Consider the following 19,468-nt stretch of genomic DNA (forward strand, 5'->3'; position numbering starts at 1 on the left):
GTAGGAGGCGGAGGACACACAGGGATTCTCTGCCCTTGCACAGTGTTTGGGAAACGCGCATCTGTGCTGAAGATGTAGGCTTCTTTTGTCCCTTGCCGCCACCCCCTCGCCAGCACAAAGAGCAACAGGTCCCACAGGGTTTGTGTCGTGTCAGGAAGCAGCAGGCGTCCAGAGACGCGGTGGCGATGCGGGAGGCAGTGCAAACAGTACAGCCTCTCACGCCAGGGACTCGGGCGTGCACGGCTGCGGGTCCCCGCGGGCGTCTGGAGCCAGACCCTTGCAGATACCCAGGACACGCCCACAGACGCTCAGTCCATCGACAGAGGCTGTGAGAACATGGGCACTATGGGTGCAAATAAAATTTGAAATCCGTGCATAGATTTTTTTTTGAAGTACACATTTTCCACAAACTTACTGGAGAAATGTTTGTGTGCGTGCATGGCCTTCAAAGTTCTTGTGTCAAAACAGGCATCTCCTAATCCCATTTTCATGAACTGCCTGAGGTCCAACCACACTGATGGGTTGCCTCATTCCACAAACAGCTGTGGGGGTCCCAGCAGGCCGAGGCCCCCTCAGCTCTGCTTCCGATTTCCCGTGTGACCCAGGGAACACCTCCTCAGGGTGGGTGGTGATTCCCAGCCAGGCGGGGCTCTGAGGGAAGCATCCTGAGCAAGCCGGTGAGAGGCCACGGAAGTGCAGGACCCTGAGCGCTGGACCCGTCCTCTCAGTTCCCCTCTCCAGGGTCTGCATCAGTGAACTTGCCTGCCAGGGACACGTGGCAGGCAGTGCCCGCAGCCTGCAGCCGTCTCCCCCGGTGGCTGAGTGATGGGTGTACCGTAGTGCCGTCACCATGACAACAGAGCTGGCCAGGCTGGCGTTTAGTGAGGTTGAATCCTTCCCACCTGGGTGGTCGGAACCAACCCATAGACTGGGCTGCACCCTTGCAGCTGTGCGGTAGCGCTGGGGGTCCCTGGAAGGGCTTACGTGAATGCCCCCCTGGACTTGGCATGAGGGGATCTGGGGGCAGGCAGGGCCAGGGCTGGTGGGACCTGCACTTGCCCTGTGCACCCTGCTCCTCTCCCTCCCAGGACCCCGGGATGAGCCCTCGTCAGACCCCGGGGTGAGCCCTCGTCAGTGCTCAGATGGACCGGCTGGAGCAGAGCCCCTGCCCTCCCCAGTGCCCCTGCCCAAGGCTGGGCCCGGGAGGTAAAACCAAAGCCTCACCCGAAGGATGCTGAGAAAGATGACATTTACCATGAGGTTTTCCCTAGTAAAGGCTTTGGCGCCCTGTTTCTCCTCACTTCTTCACGTTTAAAAACTCGGGCCTGCAGAGTGCCACAGACCTTGGTGTGCAGGACAGCAGGTGGGCACTTGGGGGCTGTGAGCTCATCGGTCCCTTACTGTGGTCAGTGGGCAAGTCGGGGGAGGCCCCGGAGGCTGTGGGGCATGAATGGAGCAAACCTGGCCGAGACGCTGGGTGCCCTGGGCAGAGGCACACAGGGAGCCTGTGGCAGGACGGGCCAGGGTTCCAGCCACTGCTGGTTTGGGGTCTGTGGATTCCCAATCTGCTTCATGTCAGTCCGAGTGTGGCTGTGGCGTTTTGCCCATTTACTAACACACGTTTCCAACGTTGGACAAGTTACATACCTCAGCAGTAACAGCCAGTGTGAAACCTGCTCTCAAAGCGACCCTGGTGATTGCTCTGAACACAGGAGGTGCTCGGCAGTAAACGTGTGGTGTGTGGTGACGCAGGCTCCAGGCCACACCGCGGCCCACAAGGACGCTTGGGAGGCAGGGCGGGGGGCGAGGCGTGGACGTTGTCCCCTGCACCCTGCCAGGTCAAGGCTCGGTTTTACCCTAAAGCTGTCATATGATCTTATGGGAATGTGGTAACCACAGATCACACAGTGTCTGCGGAAAAATAAATGAGAGAATTGGTGACTTTTTTATTTTTAATTTTTAAAGACTTAATTTTATTTATTTGAAAGGCAAAATGACAGGAAAAGACAGAAAGATCTGTCCACTAGTTCACTCCCCAAATGGCCACAATAGCCAGGGCTTGGCCAGGCCAGTGCCAGGTGCCTAGAACTCCATTCTGGTTGTAGGGCCCCCAAACCCTTGGGCCATCCTCTGCAGCTTTCCCAGGCACATCATCAGGGAACTGGATTGGAAGTGGAGCAGCCGGGACTTGAACCAGCACTCCGATATGGGATGCCAGCGTCCCAGGCAGTGACTTGCCCATTGTGCCACAGCACTGGCCCCTGGCAACTTTTAAAAAAAAATTATTTGTTTACTTGAAGGTCAGAGATACACAGAGAGAGAAGGAAAGGCAGAGACAGAGAGAGAGGTCTTCCACCCACTGGTTCACTCCCCAGATGGCCTCAACGGCCAGAGCTGCACCGATCCAAAGCCAGGAGCCAGGAGCTTCCTCCGGGTCTCCCATGTGGGTGCAGGGGCTCAAGGACTTGGGCCATCTTCCACTGCTTTCCCAGGCCATAGCAGAGAGCTGGATTGGATGTGGAGCAGCCGGGACTCAAACCGGCGCCCATATTGGGTGCCTGCACTGCAGGCCAGCGGCTTTACCTGCTATGCCACAGCACCAGCCCCACTGGCAACTGTTTTCAAAAGAAGAATAGCATCTGGTACTCCGTGAGAACGCAGCTGGTGGGTGGGACTCTGAAGAGCAGATAGGTCCATCAGGAAGGGAAGTGAGTGTGGCAGAGACCTGTGTGAGGACAGACGCGCAGGCAGAGGGGTGTTGGAAGAGCTGATGGGATACGTGGACAGTCAGTTCCCACCATCGGCTCCTCCTCCATCCGGATAAATGGCAGGGAAATAAAAGAGTGGTGTTTCCAAAACTCCAACCATCAATTCTAGAAGCAAATGTCAGTGAGGCTGTGAGGACACAGCACCCCCTGGAATCATGGGAGGAAGGGGTCAACAGAGGAAGCTAGGGGTCCCCCTGGAGACAGCCCACGCCCGCGTGCCTCCCTACTTCTGAAGTCTCCGCTTGCGTGTGTCCTTGAGTCTCAGGAGAGGCCCCCGATCCTTTCCCAGGAGCCAAGGTTCGCTGAGGATCTTGGACAGCGGCTTTCCTGCTGCCCGGTGCCCTGGGCCAGTGGGTGGAGGCGGATCCTTTGATTGACAGTCCTTGGGTTCCCGCAGGACTCCTATGGTGGTGGCAGGCTGGGGTTGTACATTCAGGAGTATCTTGAAAAAATCCTAGGACCCTCCAAAGGGACATGGGGGGCTCAGGCCCTGGGCAGCCTGCGGTGACAGCAGTGGCCTCGGGGGCGGGCAGTGTGCAGGAGCAGTGGCCAGCAGGTGGCGTTGCTGCAGCCGCAGGGAAGACCAGCTCGGCAGGGGCTCAGGTGGCAGCGGGAACTGGGCGTGAGCGTTTCTAAACTGGCCTGTCTGACTGTCTTTGACTTTAGTCATCAAAGAAGAAGCTAATCACAGCGAGACGGCGGAAGACCTGTGCAAGATGGGGCCGGAGCGGTCCCTCGTGCTGGACAGACTCGCGAGTAACGTCGCCAAACGTAAGAGCTCTATGCCTCAGAAGTTCCTTGGTAAGATTCAACGCTTGCTGCCTCTCCCAAAACCAGACTGAGGGCTCCTCACCCGCGGGCAGAGAAAGGGCGGAAGAGGGATCTTGCTTTAAAAACAGCAAACATCCCTAAGCTGTAACGCCTCTTCGATCACTTAACACTTCTCCCAGCAAGTTTCTTAAAAATGACTCTTCTCCTGCCGGAGTTCCCTGGAGGCGGCTGCGACCTCGGGAGCCCCAGGCGTGGTCCTTGTCCCTCCAGGGGGGGTGAGGCTCAGCGTGCCGGGGTCAGCGCGGGCCCTCCACGCCTGAGCGGCCTCTCGGCGCCTCGGGGCCTGGGTTTTCACGGGGCGCTCACAACCTCAGCCTCGCGGAGCCTGGTTCTGCTCTCGATGTGTCTTGCACAGCTGTTGTGGACACCAGACGACCTCAAGGACGTGAGGTCAGCTCCGATCCTGGGTGGAAGGGGAGGGTCGTGTCCAGGAAAGGGGACTGGTGCCAGCTTTGTGAAGGCGGGACGGACCCTGAGTCGGGAGCAGGCATGCGGGACTCTGGAGAGGAGGGTTGTACAGGGAGACAAACAGAGGCACCAGGACGCTGAGCAGGGGGCAGGGGGAGAGAGACAGAGGCACCAGGACACTGCGCAGGGGACAGGGGGCCCAGGGAGACAGGCACCAGGACGCGGCACGGGGGACAGGGGGCACAGGGAGACAGGCACCAGGACGCGGCACGGGGGACAGGGGGCCCAGGGAGACAGGCACCAGGATGCTGTGTGGGGGACAGGGGGCCCAGGGAGACAGGCACCAGGACGCGGCACGGGGGACAGGGGGCCCAGGGAGACAGGCACCAGGACGCGGCACGGGGGACAGGGGGCCCAGGGAGACAGGCACCAGGACGCGGCACGGGGGACAGGGGGCCCAGGGAGACAGGCACCAGGACGCGGCGCGGGGGACAGGGGGCCCAGGGAGACAGGCACCAGGACGCGGCACGGGGGACAGGGGGCACAGGGAGACAGGCACCAGGACGCGGCACGGGGGACAGGGGGCCCAGGGAGACAGGCACCAGGATGCTGGGTGGGGCCAGGGGGGAGAGTGTGGGGAGCAACTCGGACTAGACTAAGTTACTGGAATTAAGACTTATTCTATGCATCTGCTCTCCCACAATATGGCGCTGGGAGAGAAGTAAACAGCTTCCGCACAGCTGCCTCCAGTTCAACCAATAAACTGTAGGACTTGCTCCTGATTGGAGAGCAGCGTACTCGGCGTGTGGGCAGCCGAGTTGGGATTGGCAGAGGAGGACTATAAAGGAGGAGACGGCATGCACCAGGAACATCTAAGGGGAACATCTAAGAGGAACACCTGTGCAGCCCCCGAGAGAGCCGGCCGGCGGTGTGCCGCTCCCCCGCGGAAGTGGGGAATGTGGCAGGGGGAACTGCCCTTCCACGGAGGTGGAAGGGACGGTAGCCAACCCGGGAAGAACCAGCAGCAAACCCGGGGAGGGCCGAGCAGACAAAAGAACAGCGCAGGGTCCTGTGTCGTTCCTCCACGAAGGCGGGGAGTGACAGGAGAGGGAGACAGAGGCACCAGGACGCTGGGTGGGGCCAGGGGGGAGAGGGAGACAGGCACCAGGATGCTGGGCAGGCAGGGGGCAGGGGGCCCAGGGAGACAGAGGCACCAGGACGCTGCGTGGGGCCGAGTGGGGCAGGAGGGGCGCCGTGGAGCAGAGCCTGTGTTCCTGGCTGGCTCAGGTGCCCAAGGGAGGCGACAAAGCCTGGCTGTTTCATGAAGCTCCGGCACAGCACGGGGGCTGCCAGGGGGCGCCGTCCCTTCACTGCAGAGGCAGGAAGGAAGCGTCCTGTGCTTGGTTGGGAGCAGCCCAGAGAGGAGGAACAGCAGGGACCCAGACTGATGGGAAAGGGGAAATTGAGGGAGCAGGGCAGTGGGCGTGGGAGGGGGAAGTTACGGAGCAGGGAGCCTGGTGAAAGGGCAGGGGTGGGGCAGCCGTGGGCGCAGGGGGACCCTGCTCTGGAAGGCCCTGGTGCTGATTCTCCGGACTTCCTGGGGGCTGTGGCACGTGGGGAGAGGATGGGAGCCACCAGCGATGAGGCACCCATGGTGCACCTGCCAGGAGGGGCTGCAGAGGAGGCCGGTTCCCGGTGCCAGCCGCCCTCTCGCCGCTTCAGACGGGGTTCTGTTGGCTCCTTGGTGAAACGGGCGGTTGTAGAGTTGGGGGCAGGGGAAGCAGGAGCAGGCAGAGAATTCAGTTGGAAAATTGTTTTTTCAAAGAGACGCTGGCCGTGGACACAGCGGGGAGGGCCCTGGTTGCGAGCTTCTCCGCTCTGGCACATCCGGAGCCCACGGGAGCCGGCGCTGGGCTCAGAGTGAAAATAAATACTTAGAGATGAATACTTAAAAATAAATACTTCAAAAAAAAGCCTGCAGCTCCAGGCATCAGCCCCAGGGCCCCTGCCTGGGCCAGCCGCCTCTGCTCAGAGGCCCCTGGGAGCAGGGACCGACAGGAAGTGGTGTGGCTCCGAGCGAGGGCTCCTGATCTCGGGACTCAGGGCCCGACCTCCACCTCAGCACAGGAGGCTGGGGAAGGCACGTGCCCTGGGGAATGAATGCCTGCCGCTGTAGCTCTCAGAGACCTCAGGCCAGCGAGAGGGTCTGGCGCTGCCCTGCACTGGCGCGCCCAGGGCGGGACGTGGTGAGGAGGGTGCTGTCTTCATGGACAAGCTTTCGAGTTACAAGAAAAACAAAGCACTCAACAACGTGGGGTGGGGGGCAAGATGTAGAGGGAGGCTCCGGGGAGGTTGAGTCCAGGAGGTCAGGGCAGCACAGCGGGGTCTGGCCAGGAGCTCCTGCAAGGCTGTGCATCCCCTCAAGGTCCCAGAGGGGCCCCTCCACCTGGTCCTAGCCGGCCACAATTCCCAGGCCCTAAAATAAAAGACTCCGGGCTCCTAGGCCCTCTTGGTCCCTGCAGGAAGAACCTCAGGGACACGGCTGGCCTCACACCAGCCGCCCAGCACGGGAAGAGTGGGAAGAGCACCTGGGGCCAGGCCCAGCACCAGCATTGCCTTGCAAGTGGCCTGGAGGGCGCTGGCTGCAGTGCCACCATCCATGAAATGGCCATGGGTCTGCCACCCCGCCTCCCTCCCCAGCTGCCCTCAGCCCCTTGAAAATGTCCCAGGAGGCACCGGTTTGAGTCCCAGCTGCTCCATTTTGATCCAGCTCCCTGCTAATGGCCTGAGAAAGCAGCAGAGGATGGCCTAAGCCCCTGGCCCCTGCCACCCACATGGGAGACCTGGAGAAAGCTCCTGGCTCCTGGCTTCAGCCTGGCCCAGCCCTGATAGTGCAGCCATTTGGGGACTGAACCAGTGGATGGAAGACCTCTCTCTGTCTCTCCTCTCTCTCTGTAACTGTGCCTCTCAAATAAAATAAACAAATATATTTTTTAAAAAAGAAAGAAAAAGGAGTGTCCCATGAGGCTGTTTATATGCTGAGCACTGCTTGATGGAGCGTCTGCCTCTGCTTCATGGACACGGGAGCCGGGTCCCTGACTCAGACTCTGGCGTGAATGCGGTGAAGGCTTGCTTTGCCAGCGGCATTCCTCACCCACCTTGGCCATCAGAGAGCTCCTGGTGTGAGCGATGGGAACAGGGCAGCAGGGCCTGGACGTGGGAACAGGGCTGCGGGCTGTCCTCCCTCTGTCCTGTGCCTGTGCGAGGACTTTGTGATGACGCAGAAGGTCACAGAGAGGAAACAGAGATTCATATTCCTGCTGCCCGGTGCACTATCCTGGTACACTGTCCTGGTACACTATCCCGGTACACTGTCCTGGTACACTATCCTGGTATGCTATCCCAGTACACTATCCTGGTACACTGTCCTGGTACACTGTCCTGGTACACTATCCTGGTACACTGTCCTGGTATACTATCCTGGTACACTATCCCGATACACTGTCCTGGTACACTATCCTGGTACACTGTCCTGGTACACTGTCACAGTACACTGTCCTGGTACACTATCCTGGTATGCTATCCCGGTACACTATCCCGGTACACTGTCCTGGTACACTATCCAGGTATGCTATCCCAGTACACTGTCCTGGTACACTATCCTGGTACACTATCCCAGTACACTGCCCTGGTACACTGTCCCAGTACATTATCCTGGTACACTGTCCTGGTACACTATCCTGGTATGCTATCTCAGTACACTGTCCTGGTACACTATCCTGGTATGCTATCCCAGTACACTGCATTAGTACACTGTCCTAGTACACTATCCCAGTACACTGTCCCAGTACACTATCCCAGTACACTGTCCCGGTATACTATCCTGGTACACTGTCCTGGTACACTATCTCAGTAGACTATCCCAATACACTGTCCTGGTACACTGTCCTGGTACGCTATCCCAGTACACTGCCCTGGTACGCTATCCCAATACACTGTCCTGGTACGCTATCCCAGTACACTGTCCTGGTACACTATCCCGGTACACTGTCCTGGTACACTGTCCTAGTACACTATTCTGGTATGCTATCCCAGAACACTGTCATGGTACACTATCCTGGTACACTGTCCTGGTACACTATCCCGGTACACTGTCCTGGTATACTGTCCTCGTACACTATCCCGGTACACTATCCTGGTACACTATCCTGGCGAATTTTCTCCCTTTTTAAGAAAAAGAAGCCCTGCTGTATTAATACGTGGCTAATATAATGAATTTTAATGCAAAGATTGGTGTTCTTAAAGCAAAACCCAACATCCAGAAATTAAAAGGAGGTGAGCATCTAAAGGCAAAAGGTTTTCAAAAAGTTCATGGAAAATGCAGGTCATGAGAAAGCTGTGTGCTGACTTCAAAGATTCATATTTCGTTCCCCATCCCCGTGACCTTTTTGCAGTGCCCTCTGGTGGGTGGACAGGTTGGTAAAGAGGTGGACTGATGGACAGATGGAAATGAGTCTGTTTCATAAAGATGCTGGTATGCTGTCCAGGGCTGGAGTTCAAGAGGTGAAAACAGACCCAGAACACTGGAGGAGTGGTCAGGCTTCAAATCAACCTTCTCTCCCAGGCGGGACTCCATTTGTAAAGGACTTGTCTAATATTAAATATACTTTACTATGGGAAACAGCTCTGAATCATTGTTTCATCTATTTGTTTCACTGTAGGCAGTAGCTACTGACTCGTTGCTTTGAAATTAAGGGAAGCCGGCGCCACGGCTCACTAGGCTAATCCTCCGCCTTGCGGCACCGGCACACCGGGTTCTAGTCCCGGTCGGGGCCCCGGATTCTGTCCCGGTTGCCCCTCTTCCAGGCCAGCTCTCTGCTGTAGCCAGGGAGTGCAGTGGAGGATGACCCAAGTGCTTGGGTCCTGCACCCCATGGGAGACCAGGAGAAGCACCTGGCTCCTGGCTTTGGATCAGCGCAGTGCGCCAGCCGCAGTAGCCATTGGAGGGTGAACCAATGGCAAAGGAAGACCTTTCTCTCTGTCTCTCTCTCTCACTGTCCACTCTGCCTGTCAAAAAAAGAAAGAAAGGAAGGAAGGAAGGAAGGAAGGAAGGAAGGAAGGAAGGAAGGAAGGAAGGAAGAAAGAAATTAAGGACACTGTTCCAGCTCCCATAGTCGTTTTTTTTTTTTTTTTTTTTGATAGACATAGTTGGGAGTAGGAGTATGTGTTTGCATAGAAAGAGAGAGAGAAAACTTCCATCTGTTGGTTCACTTCCCTAATGGCTGCAGCTGGGCCAGGCCAAAGCCAGGACCCTGGAACTCCATCCAGGTCTCCCACATGGGTGGCAGAGGCCCAAACACTTGGGCATCTTATGCCTTCCCAGGCACATTAGAAGGGAGCTGGATGGGAAGTTGAGCAGTAGAGCCTTGGACTGATGCTCGTAGGGGCGCTGGCACCACAGGCAGCAGCTTCGCCCCTGGGCCGCAATGGCAGTCCCAGTGCCCATAGTTCTGTGCTGATTCTTACTTTCTCCAGCTTCATAATCTTCGCCTCGGCTCTGTACTCATGATTCTCCAAGTACAGTGGATGTATTACTAGCTCTTCAGACTTGAGAGCTGGCCCTTTAACCCCTAGTTCTGCAGGGACCGTGGGTGACCGCCCACTACCACTTTATGTTGAACATGATCTTTTGCCTTGGCACTTGATGGCCATCTTGACCCACTGTGCGGCCTCGGGCCATGCTTTTCCCATGAGAACTTTTTAGATCTTGCCATGTTGTTTGATGGCATTGCTTTGTCAGACATTGCTGTGGAGATGCCCAAGACTGGCTCATTTTCTCTTCCTTTAAGGGGATTTTAATTTTCTCCGCAAATACCAAAATGGTTCTGTTCTGGTCTTTTCTCCCCCCCCCCCCAATTTGCTTTTGAGACAGAAGACATACAAAGCTCCCATCTGCTGGTTCACTCCCAAGTGGCCACAACAGCTGATGCCCCAAAGCCAGGAACTGGGAAGTCACCCCAGGTCCCCCACATGGGTGGCAGGGACTCAGCTCTGTCGCTGCCCTCCCTGGGGGCCTGCACTGACAGAAAACTGAAGTCAGGAGCTGGAACCCATGGTCAAATGCAGACCCTCTGGAGTGGGACGTGGGCGTTTTAGCCAGTAGGCCAGAAACCTTCCCAGAATGGCTTTCTTTAACCTTAAAGTCGCAAACCCTAGCCACATGTGTCTGGGCATTTAGCATCCTGAATGAAAACTTGCCTCAGCCTGGAGACACCCTGTCTTCTTACTTCTGAGAAGTCTTCTGTGTAGATCCACCTTTGTTCCGTGTCTGCGGGTGCTGCCCAGTTTTGGATGGTTTGTCTCCCCGCTGCGTAGCATTGCCTTGAGTTTGTTTTTATTTCTCTCTTTCGCATGTACTCACTGTTCTCACCTTGTGCTTTTCCCCCACGTCAGTAGTTCAGTTTCTCATGGTTTCTGTCCTGTTACCAGCTGATTCTAATCTGTGTATTGATTCTGTCTTAATGCTGGTTGGGACATCGTTTTCTTGCTGGAGAGCTGAAATCTCTCTTTTCCTCCCATCCTGCTGCTTTTCACGCCATCTTTACATTTTTTTAACTGACTCCGTGTCAGGAAGCGATTCCGCAGCCTTTCCTCTCTTGCTGGAACCCCAGGTTTTCCTAGACGGCCTCACTGGTCTGGGTTTTAGTTCCTTTCTCCCCTTGCATCACGAGGAACCACTTTCACGCTAGCCGTGACGTGTCTTCCCACTCGGCTTGCTTTGCTGAGTCTGCTGCAGCCTGGTGGTGCGCAGAGCCTTCCCTCTGCGTCCTGTGAGAGCTGTGGGCTGGGGCATGCTGAGAGAAGGCAGGGCTGGGGACGGGCGGGCTCAGGTGTGGCCACCTGCAGCCTTTCCTGATTTTTCCCTTTGCTGAGACCCGGGTAAAGCCCCACCCAGCAGTCCTGGTGGTCACAGCGGGCGCTGCTCCCCTTCAGTGTAGCCCACCCAGGCCCTCGCAGTGCCCTGGAGCCGGCTTCTCCGCTCACTTCCCCGCTGCCCTCTGCTTCTGGCCAGGGGAGCTTTCTCCTGCTTTCGGTGGGGAGAGGAGGAAGACTGTACTTTCCCTGGGGGTGTGTGGATGTTTTCCTACTGTGGCAGACACCAAGGATGCTGTCGACTCAACCTGAGGTCCTCGGAGGGCAGGTTAGCGCAGGCTTGAGCCCGCGTGTCGGACCACAGTGCTCTGTTTCTTCCCTCGGCCTCTGATTTTTTTCTTTTAAACTGTTTCACTCTTGAGCTGACTGCCAGTTCTGTAGGTTTCTAATTTTTTTCCCATTTCATTGACTGTGGGAGAAGAGAAATTGCATGGGTGATTTCGGTACGCCGTGGCAATCTGGAGTTTGTGTGTTTTTTATTTTTCCTACACCCATTTGTTGTTGATACCAGGTTGGTAAAACAACAGATTTCAGCAGTTTTGGGAAACCACAATCCATGACTTTGGGGAGAGACTAGGATGATTAGCAAGGAAAACACCAGTTTTGCTGGGGCTGGGAACACTGTTATGCTTAGCAGAGTTGGCCACAAGTCTGCTCCGCCTTGTGCCAGCCAGGCTTTGGAAGACAGAGGATCCTGGGTACAAAGAGAGTGGATCCATTCTGTGCTGGCGTTCGTGTGATGAGACACGTGGACCCTCACGGCAAAGCAGAGATGTGTGCGGCCTCAGCAGTGCTGCCGGGCTGCTGGTGACCTTCCACAGGGACAAGGAGCAGCCCCTAGGTCCCCACCATCAGCTTCCTGGGGCTTTCATTCTGACCAGGTCTGGGAGGGGTGCGTGCTCTGACCACTGCTGGTCCGTGACTCACGTGGCGCCCAAGCTTCTTCACAGTATCATGGCACCTGCCATCCTGGACAGTGAGACAGGTTTATGAACACAGAGCAGCACAGCCCTCGGACAGTGAGCGCCCTCTGCTGCCAGCACCCTCCCTCCCCAGGCCCCACCCGCCGCAGCCTGGACTCGGGGGTCTCAATCCTCCCTCACTTTGCCCTTCTCAGTCAGCCCTCCAGTGGCTTCCATTTCTCTTTGGACAAATTCTTTCCTGGCGTTGCCCCTGCCCACCCCTCCTGGCTCCCAGCCTGCACCCCCCAGGGCTAAGGCCCTGGGACCTTTATGCAGCCCTGCAAAGCCTGAAGCCGCTCTCTTGGGAGCAAGGCCTGTGTGTGTGGCACCCTCAGAGCGACCCTCCCTCTGGGGCCAGCATTGTGGCACAGCAGGTCAAGCTGCCACGTGCAATGCCGGCACACCATCCTGGCATGAGTCCCGACTGCTCCACTTCCAGTCTAGCTGCCTGCCGATGCGCAGGGGAACCACTGAAAGATGGCCTCCATAGAGTAGACGGGCCAGGCTGGGGTGAATTGTCCAGGCTCCACACTTGGGTGCTGCAGGGGTGGGGCGGTCACAGACTCCCCCCTTCCCTGGCTGGCTGGGCACTGCAGGGGTGGGGCAGTCACAGACTCCCCCCTTCCCTGGCTGGCTGGGCACTGCAGGGGTGGGGCGGTCACAGAGTCCCCCTTCCCTGGCTGGCTGGGCACTGCAGGGGTAGGGCGGTCACAGACTCCCCCTTCCCTGGCTGGCTGGGCACTGCAGGGGTGGGGCGGTCACAGACTCCCCCTTCCCTGGCTGGCTGGGCGCTGCAGGGGTGGGGCGGTGGCAGCCTCTCCCTTCCCGTCCCTGCTGCCTGTGCAGACACGTTGAGGGGTGAGGGCGCAGTGCAGGCCTCTCTGTGGCCCTCAGAGTGGGCAGGTGCTCCCGCGCAGTAACTAACTAACCCGTCTGCTAATGGAGCCAGGGCTTTATGCTGGACTCAGGACCACTGTGTTGAGGAGGGGATCTTCAAGGGAATTCATTTTACTCCAGTATCGAATGTTCACTCCAAAGCTAACTGCCAGAAGCCAAGTCCCGCCCCAGGTTTCACAGTTACCGGGGCAGGGAGCAGCTCATGGACTACGGAAGTCGCTGTCACGGCCTGGGCATTGGCTCCTTGCGCATGGTTTGTGCGGGGTTTTTCCTAAAGAATCAGTGAGTGGCAGCCCAGTTGTTTCCTGCTTCCCACCCCATAGCTGCCTGGGCACTGCTCAGCACTGCTCAGCGCAGTTGTGGGGTTTTGTTTTGTTTTTTTTTTAAGGCTTATTCACTTATTTGGAAGAGTTTCAGAGAGAGAGGGGGAGAGACAGAAGGATCTTCCACCTGCTGGTTCCCTCCTCAGATGGCTGCAGCAGCCTGGGCTGGGCCAGGCCAAAGCCAGGGCCAGGAGCTTCTTCAGGGTCTCCCATGTGGGTGCGGGGGCCCAGGCACTTGGGCCATCCTCCACTGCTCTCCTAGCGGGAATCTGGGTTGGAAGTAGAGCCGCAGGGACTCGGATCAGCACCCCAGGCAGCGGCTTTACCTGCTGTGCCAGGCCCGGTGAGGGTCAGAGCCCACCTCCCCCTGGAGCACAGCCTAGCATCATAGACACCATCCAAGCGCCACAGTCTTGATGGTGTCCCTGATGGCTAAAGGCATGTCTCTGGGATCACCTGGCAATTTAGACGTGATGCCCATCATGAGTAAACCATGCCCGCCGGGTTTGTAAATAAACCACGCAGCAGGGTTTGTGATAGAAGCCTCAGGGTAGGTGACACCCAGACACGCCCCACCACCCCCCGCCCCCGGGATTCGGCCATGCCGGGCGCTGCCTCACCCTGTCCCCCGCTGCCCACAGGGGACAAGTGCCTGTCGGACCTGCCCTACGACAGCAGCGCCGGCTACGAGAAGGAGAACGAGATGATGACGTCGCACGTGATGGACCAGGCCATCAACAACGCCATCAGCTACCTGGGCGCCGAGTCGCTGCGCCCGCTGGTGCAGACGCCTCCCGGCGGCGCCGAGGCCGTGCCCGCCCTCAGCCCGCTCTTCCCGCTGCACAAGCCGCCGCCGAGCCACGCGGCCCCGGACGGCGCCGTGGACAACTTGCTGCTGCTGTCCAAGGCCAAGGCGGCGGCGGCCGCGGCCGAGCGCGAGGCCTCGCCGAGCAACAGCTGCCAAGACTCGACGGACACGGAGAGCAACACGGAGGAGCAGCGCGGGGGCCTCGTCTACCTGGGCAACCACCTGGCGGCACACGCGCGCAACGGGCTGGGCCTCAAGGAGGAGCCGCGCGCCTACGAGGCGCTGCGCGCGGGCGCCGAGGGCGCGCACGAGGCGCTGCGCGTGCTGGGCACGGGCGGGGAGCCGCTCAAGGCCTACAAGTGCGAACACTGCCGCGTGCTCTTCCTGGACCACGTCATGTACACCATCCACATGGGCTGCCACGGCTTCCGCGACCCCTTCGAGTGCAACATGTGTGGCCACCACAGCCAGGACAGGTACGAGTTCTCGTCGCACCTGACGCGGGGGGAACACCGCTTCCACCTGAGCTAAGGCCGGCCCAGCCCGCGAGGCTCTGTCCCAGGCCCTGCTTTTCAGAGCCCCGGACGCCTGGAGTTTTATTGGCTTTTTTCCTTTTTTCTTTTTTTTTTTTTCTTTTTCCTTTTTTGGAAACGAGAGTTTTGCATCAGGAGCACCCAGAACTGCTGCCCTCTGGACATTTCCGGGGACTGCTGGCCCAAATTCCCTCACCTGCGGCTTCCTGGACCCCCACCCCCCACACCATATTTGGAGTTTTCAGAGTTCAATAAACCAGGCCAGGGACTGGGCGGAGTGAGCCCCCCCACCCAGCCCAGCTCCACTTGAGGCCCCTGGCAGCAGTGGGTGGGGCTGGAAGCAATGGCGTCCCGGGAGCTTGGCAGGTGAGCAGACAGGAGTGGCGGGCCCCAGCACTGGTGCCAGGGCTGCAGGCCTGTGCTTTGAGAAAGCAAAGATGGTTTTCAGTCATGTCCTTTGTACCCTGAAGATGGGTTGTTGGGGAAGAGCTGAGTGCTGGGCGGCCCTGAGCTGGGGCCGTGAGCTGGGAGAGCCTTTCAGTGGGGCCCCTGGTGACACAGAACCTGTGCCCGTGGGGTGAGTCTGAGGCCTGCTCCTGGCTCGGTTGGCCGAGTGCCCATCACCACCCATGGCTGTCCTGAGATCTGGATCTTCGTGCTGTGGCCCCTCAGACAGGAGAATTCCCAGGCACCAAAGCTGTCTTGCGAATTCCACACTCACTTGTCCCGTGCTGCCTCCCTTCCTGGCTGGGTTTTGCTGCTCTAGACCCCGTTCTGAGCCGAGCAACCGGCCTGGGCTCCTGGCCTCTGTACATTTCCCCCCTCCCCTCACTGACAAGTGCTGTGGTCTGAAAACCTCTTAGGAGGATGTGTTGGAAGGACCGTTAGTTTCCAGGCCAACACACAACTCAGCTGTTTGAAACTAAACCCCCAGACGTTCTGAGACTCCACGGTGAAGACACAGCAGTGTGTGTGACGTGTGCCCACAGCGTGTGGCCAGCCCGGGCTCCCCAGCTCACCTGAGCAGTGGGTGACGGCCCTGCCAGCGTGCTGAGCCGTGGACCCACCCGGAGCCCAAGCAGGGGCTTGGAGACTCCTCCCTCAAAATCAGAGCTGTCATTAAGGTCACTGCTGTCAGCCCCCCAGTCGAAGAAGAACACACAAGTGTCCGATGGTCTCGTACTTGTCTTTGCCAAAACCCTGCCGAGGCGGGACATTGTGCATTAACACCTCGGCGTCTCACCTGCCCCAGGGTTCATGTGTGCAGGGGCCCTGCCCAGGAAATGCCGCAGCTCCCCGTTAACCCCCCCCCAAACGTCCCTCAGGGCAGACTCACTCCTAGCTGACACCCACTAGGGGGAGTGGGTGTGGCCAGCCCTCCCCGTGGGCGCTGTCCCTGTCGGCAGGATCTGGCCTGGCAGCTACTCCTCCGCTGAGGTTATCAACTCCGTAAATGAATTACTCCTCGGTCCTCAAAGCCAGGCCTCCCATCGGTGGAGGGTGCAGTCCAGGAGCTGCTGTTCTCCAGTCGGGTCGATTTGCTTATGGAATGCCGCAGCATTTCCAAACCGGAAATAAAGTTGTCAGTGTTGACTGTGGCACATCAGTGCACTGAGGACAGAAACCCGGCTGCGAGCAGCTGTCACTCATATGCAATCAGAGACACGCCTTACCCAAATGCACATGTGCAAGGCGGCGCCTCCGCCACCTCCGGCTGGCCGGCACCTTGCACCCCGCTCGCCCCCGCCCACCCCCAGAGGGCCCTGGTGAGGGATCCTGTCTTCCCTTGGGTCCACATGGAGCTGAGCCCGGAGCTGCACCTAGTGGCTGCAGGAGCCCTTTTCTACAATGCTTTGCCCCGTCCTCTCGCTGCCTTTTATAGCCGATATCAATGTCTATTTACACACCTTTTGTTGTGGTTTTATATGGTAGCAGCATTTTTCTTTGAAACTATTGTATTTAAAGTAAGGTTTCATATTATGTGAACAAGTAATTAAATTATGTTTGAAAGGTGGCCATACTCTGTACCACAAGTTACTGAGGTTTTGCCTCGAGCTGGTAAAAGTAGGATTTGCATGCCCTCACACGTTTCGTTCTGTGGTTTGTTCTGTTGTGTGATGGAGTGGGCGTGTGTCCGGTGCCGCTGTGTGCTGAGCTGTGCCCCCTGCTTCTCAGACACAGCAGAGACAGGCAGGGTCCCGCCAGCAGGCCGCCCTGCTGAACGCAGCCAGAGACTGTGTTCTGCTGCCTTCTCCGGCGCCGTGGCTGGGCCTGCCTTCCCGCCTCGGCTCCTTCTGCGCTCTGAACCCTAGCGTGTGGGATCGTCCCTGTGCAGTCACTCACCACCATTGCATTCTCACTGCATTGTCGCCAAAGGTCTGTCCCAGCACCAGCCCCGGACACCAGCGTCTTTCGTTTCCAGTTGAAAGTCACCCCCGTAATGACATCTTAGACTGCTTGTGGAGGACAGCCACTGTGAGGGAGCTGTGGGCGTGTCCGTGTGGGATCCCCCGCTGCGCTTTTCTCCTTCTTTGGTTTTCAGTGCTTGTGGCACTCGTGTCCTGTCATTGCCAAGACAAGAGTGAGACGACCTGGACCTGCGCAGCCCTCGCCCTTGGTTCCAGCAGTAATGAGGTTTAAACTCTGTTCAAACCCCGGCTCTCCCTCACTCGCGTCAATGCTCCTTTGCTTGAAAGTGAACCAAAATTAGACTTCCTTACGTTGTACAGACATCAGAGCAAAGCAGCACGGGCGCTCTCACTGTGAACAGGAGTCACCAGGTACTAATATGCAATATTGTTCCCAACACTTTCTAATATACTTTTCTATAATGTCCAGTGTGGTGATTGCTGAGGTCCGTTTTCTGTGTCCACGGGGACTCTAGGTCTTCACTGCCCTCTGGCAAGCCGGGCCCAGCCCTGTAGCTGAGCCTGCCCCTCTGAGATGCCAGCCAATTTCTGCTGAGCTGTGAAAGGGGGTAGCGCCGCGGGAGGAGCGGAGGGTCCTTTTTGTTCACATTTTAAAGTGCTCCTAAGGGATAGAACAAGCAAATGCAGCAAAGAGTCTGCCTGCCCGCCCCAGAGAAGGCCCAGCAGAGCCGGCCGGCGCTCCGGGCAGGAGCCCACGCGTCAGGAGCCCACGCGGGACCCTGGAGACGTGCTGCTGTTCTCGCCCAGCACGGCAGACAGCTGCCTCCCATCCAGAGCTGTGCTGGGCGTGGGCGGACGACGCCCAGCCCTGGGGCAGAGGGGCAGCGCCAGGCACATTTCCAGCTCCATGCATTCCAATAGGGAAGGTGCGGTGGCTGCGTGTGGTGGCCGACGCTGGTCCAATCCCAGTGGGATCCACAGAGCACAGGTGCCGCCGGCCCGGGAAGCAGCACCGGCACCTTTCAAACCCGGCCTCGCCAAGGAGGCGTCTGGAAACTCTCGGCCTCCTGCTCAGCGTGCTGCTCTCCAAACAGGCTCTCCACACGTCACGGAAGAGCTATGCTGGGAAAACCACCGTGGCTTCCAGTGTTTTGTACCCAAATAAACTTCTTTTAAATGCGTTGTGCAGAGACTGCTGAAGTGCCTGTTCACATGTCCACACATTAGCTGCTGCACCCGTTTCACAGTTGCTCATTTCCCAGCTGCACCTTACGGATGTCTCCACAGGCCCAGGTCCGGGAATAAAGAAGAAGTGCCCGGAGGCAGAAGTAACCTGGATGCACGCGAGGGAGAAAGGTGGTTCGGAACGGGAGGAGCTTGTGTGTGGCTGTGGGAGGCTCAGGAGGTCACACTGAAGGCAGCAGGAGCCGAGCACAGGGGCAGCTGGGCCTGGGGCTGGCGGGGCAGCCAGCGCGAGAGGGACGGGCACCAGACGCTGCAGCTCGTGCCTGGGCGCTCTCCTCCTCGTCCTGTCAGTCAGGGTCAGAGTTGTCCCGATGTAGCCCTTTGATGCCCCAAGCTGTCAGTGTGCACGGCTCCCCCATCTGTCCTGCAGGGCAGTGCTGACCTAAGAGCTGAGCTGTGTTCCCAGTGTGAGGAAAGATCAGGGGTCGGGGATCGGGAGCCGGGAGACCAGAGACCCCTGATCCCGTTTGCGAGGAGTTCATCAGCCTTTCTATCAAGATAAAGCATCTTGGAGGTTTTGTGACTCCTTAATGGGACCTCACCTGTCACTGCGCAACCCCCAGCTGCTCCCCGAACTCCTGTCTCTGAAAGGCCCCCCAATTCTGCACACCCTAGACACAGGGACCCTGGAGAGAGGGAGCAGTCGGTGAGGGCCACAGAGCGAATTCCCGGAGTGACTACAGCCCAGGTGCTGTTGCAGACTTTGGCTGTCTCCCTGCACCCGAGCTGGAGCAGCAACTGGCAGGAGCCCTCCCTGCAGTGGGGCCCCGATGCTGTGGCCTCCAAGCGCCTGACTGCCCGGCCTTCTGCCAGTCCTCACACCTCACTGCCTCCCCATGTGGCCCTCAGGAGCCTTGCTCCCAGCAAACCCAACTGCGGCACCCCAGGATCTGTGCAGATGCACCCAGCGGGGTCGAAACCCAGAGGCCGGCTCCCAAGTGCTGCAGCGTGGGGTCCGCGTGCAGCTCAGCCCCCAGGTCACACGAGGCACATGCGCAGCCCTGAGCCCAAACCTTTCTCTTCCTGATCTGAGTGAAACAGCTCAGATGCAGACAAGAGAACAGAATGGGAAATCAAAACCCTAGCTTTGTGGCTCACAGAACCCCAACCAGAAGACACTCCTGGGTTGAACAGACTGGCCCGGGGCCCCAAAGGGAGACTCAGTCTGCCCAGAGTGTGCCCCTGCCCAGAGGGCGCCAGAGCCCCTCACGCACACACATGGGCCGCAGACCCCCATGGGAGCCACAAGAAGTGAAGCCGGTATCTGCTTTTGGCCTTGAAATCCGGCCGCTTCTGGGGGCCAGCAGTGGGTCTGCTGAAGTCCAGCCACGTGGTCCTAGGCAGGGAGACCGGTAGCATGGCCCCCCCATCCCCGGCCAGCTCTGCAGGTT

The 19,468-nt window shown here is 58.4% G+C and overlaps 1 protein-coding gene across 15 annotated transcripts in view; it reads left to right on the plus strand.

The window, feature by feature from the left end:
• The window catches only part of IKZF1 (IKAROS family zinc finger 1), a 95,189-nt gene extending 78,642 nt beyond the window's left edge, over positions 1 to 16,547 (plus strand). For 10 of the 15 annotated variants that reach the window (XM_070059464.2, XM_070059462.2, XM_051853170.3 and 7 more), the window contains 2 exons: positions 3,435 to 3,569; positions 13,764 to 16,547. In XM_070059464.2, coding sequence (XP_069915565.1) covers positions 3,435 to 3,569; positions 13,764 to 14,461 — 833 coding nt within the window. In that variant the 3' untranslated portion in view covers positions 14,462 to 16,547. The remainder of the gene's footprint in view (positions 1 to 3,434; positions 3,570 to 13,763) is intronic. The other 5 variants (XM_070059465.2, XM_070059463.2, XM_070059466.2 and 2 more) reach the window with 1 other exon arrangement.
• The last annotated feature ends 2,921 nt before the right edge of the window (positions 16,548 to 19,468 follow it).

Source organism: Oryctolagus cuniculus, chromosome 16, assembly GCF_051225735.1.
Source record: "Oryctolagus cuniculus isolate XC-2025 breed Fujian yellow rabbit chromosome 16, ASM5122573v1, whole genome shotgun sequence".
Classification (NCBI taxonomy): Eukaryota; Metazoa; Chordata; class Mammalia; order Lagomorpha; family Leporidae; genus Oryctolagus; species Oryctolagus cuniculus.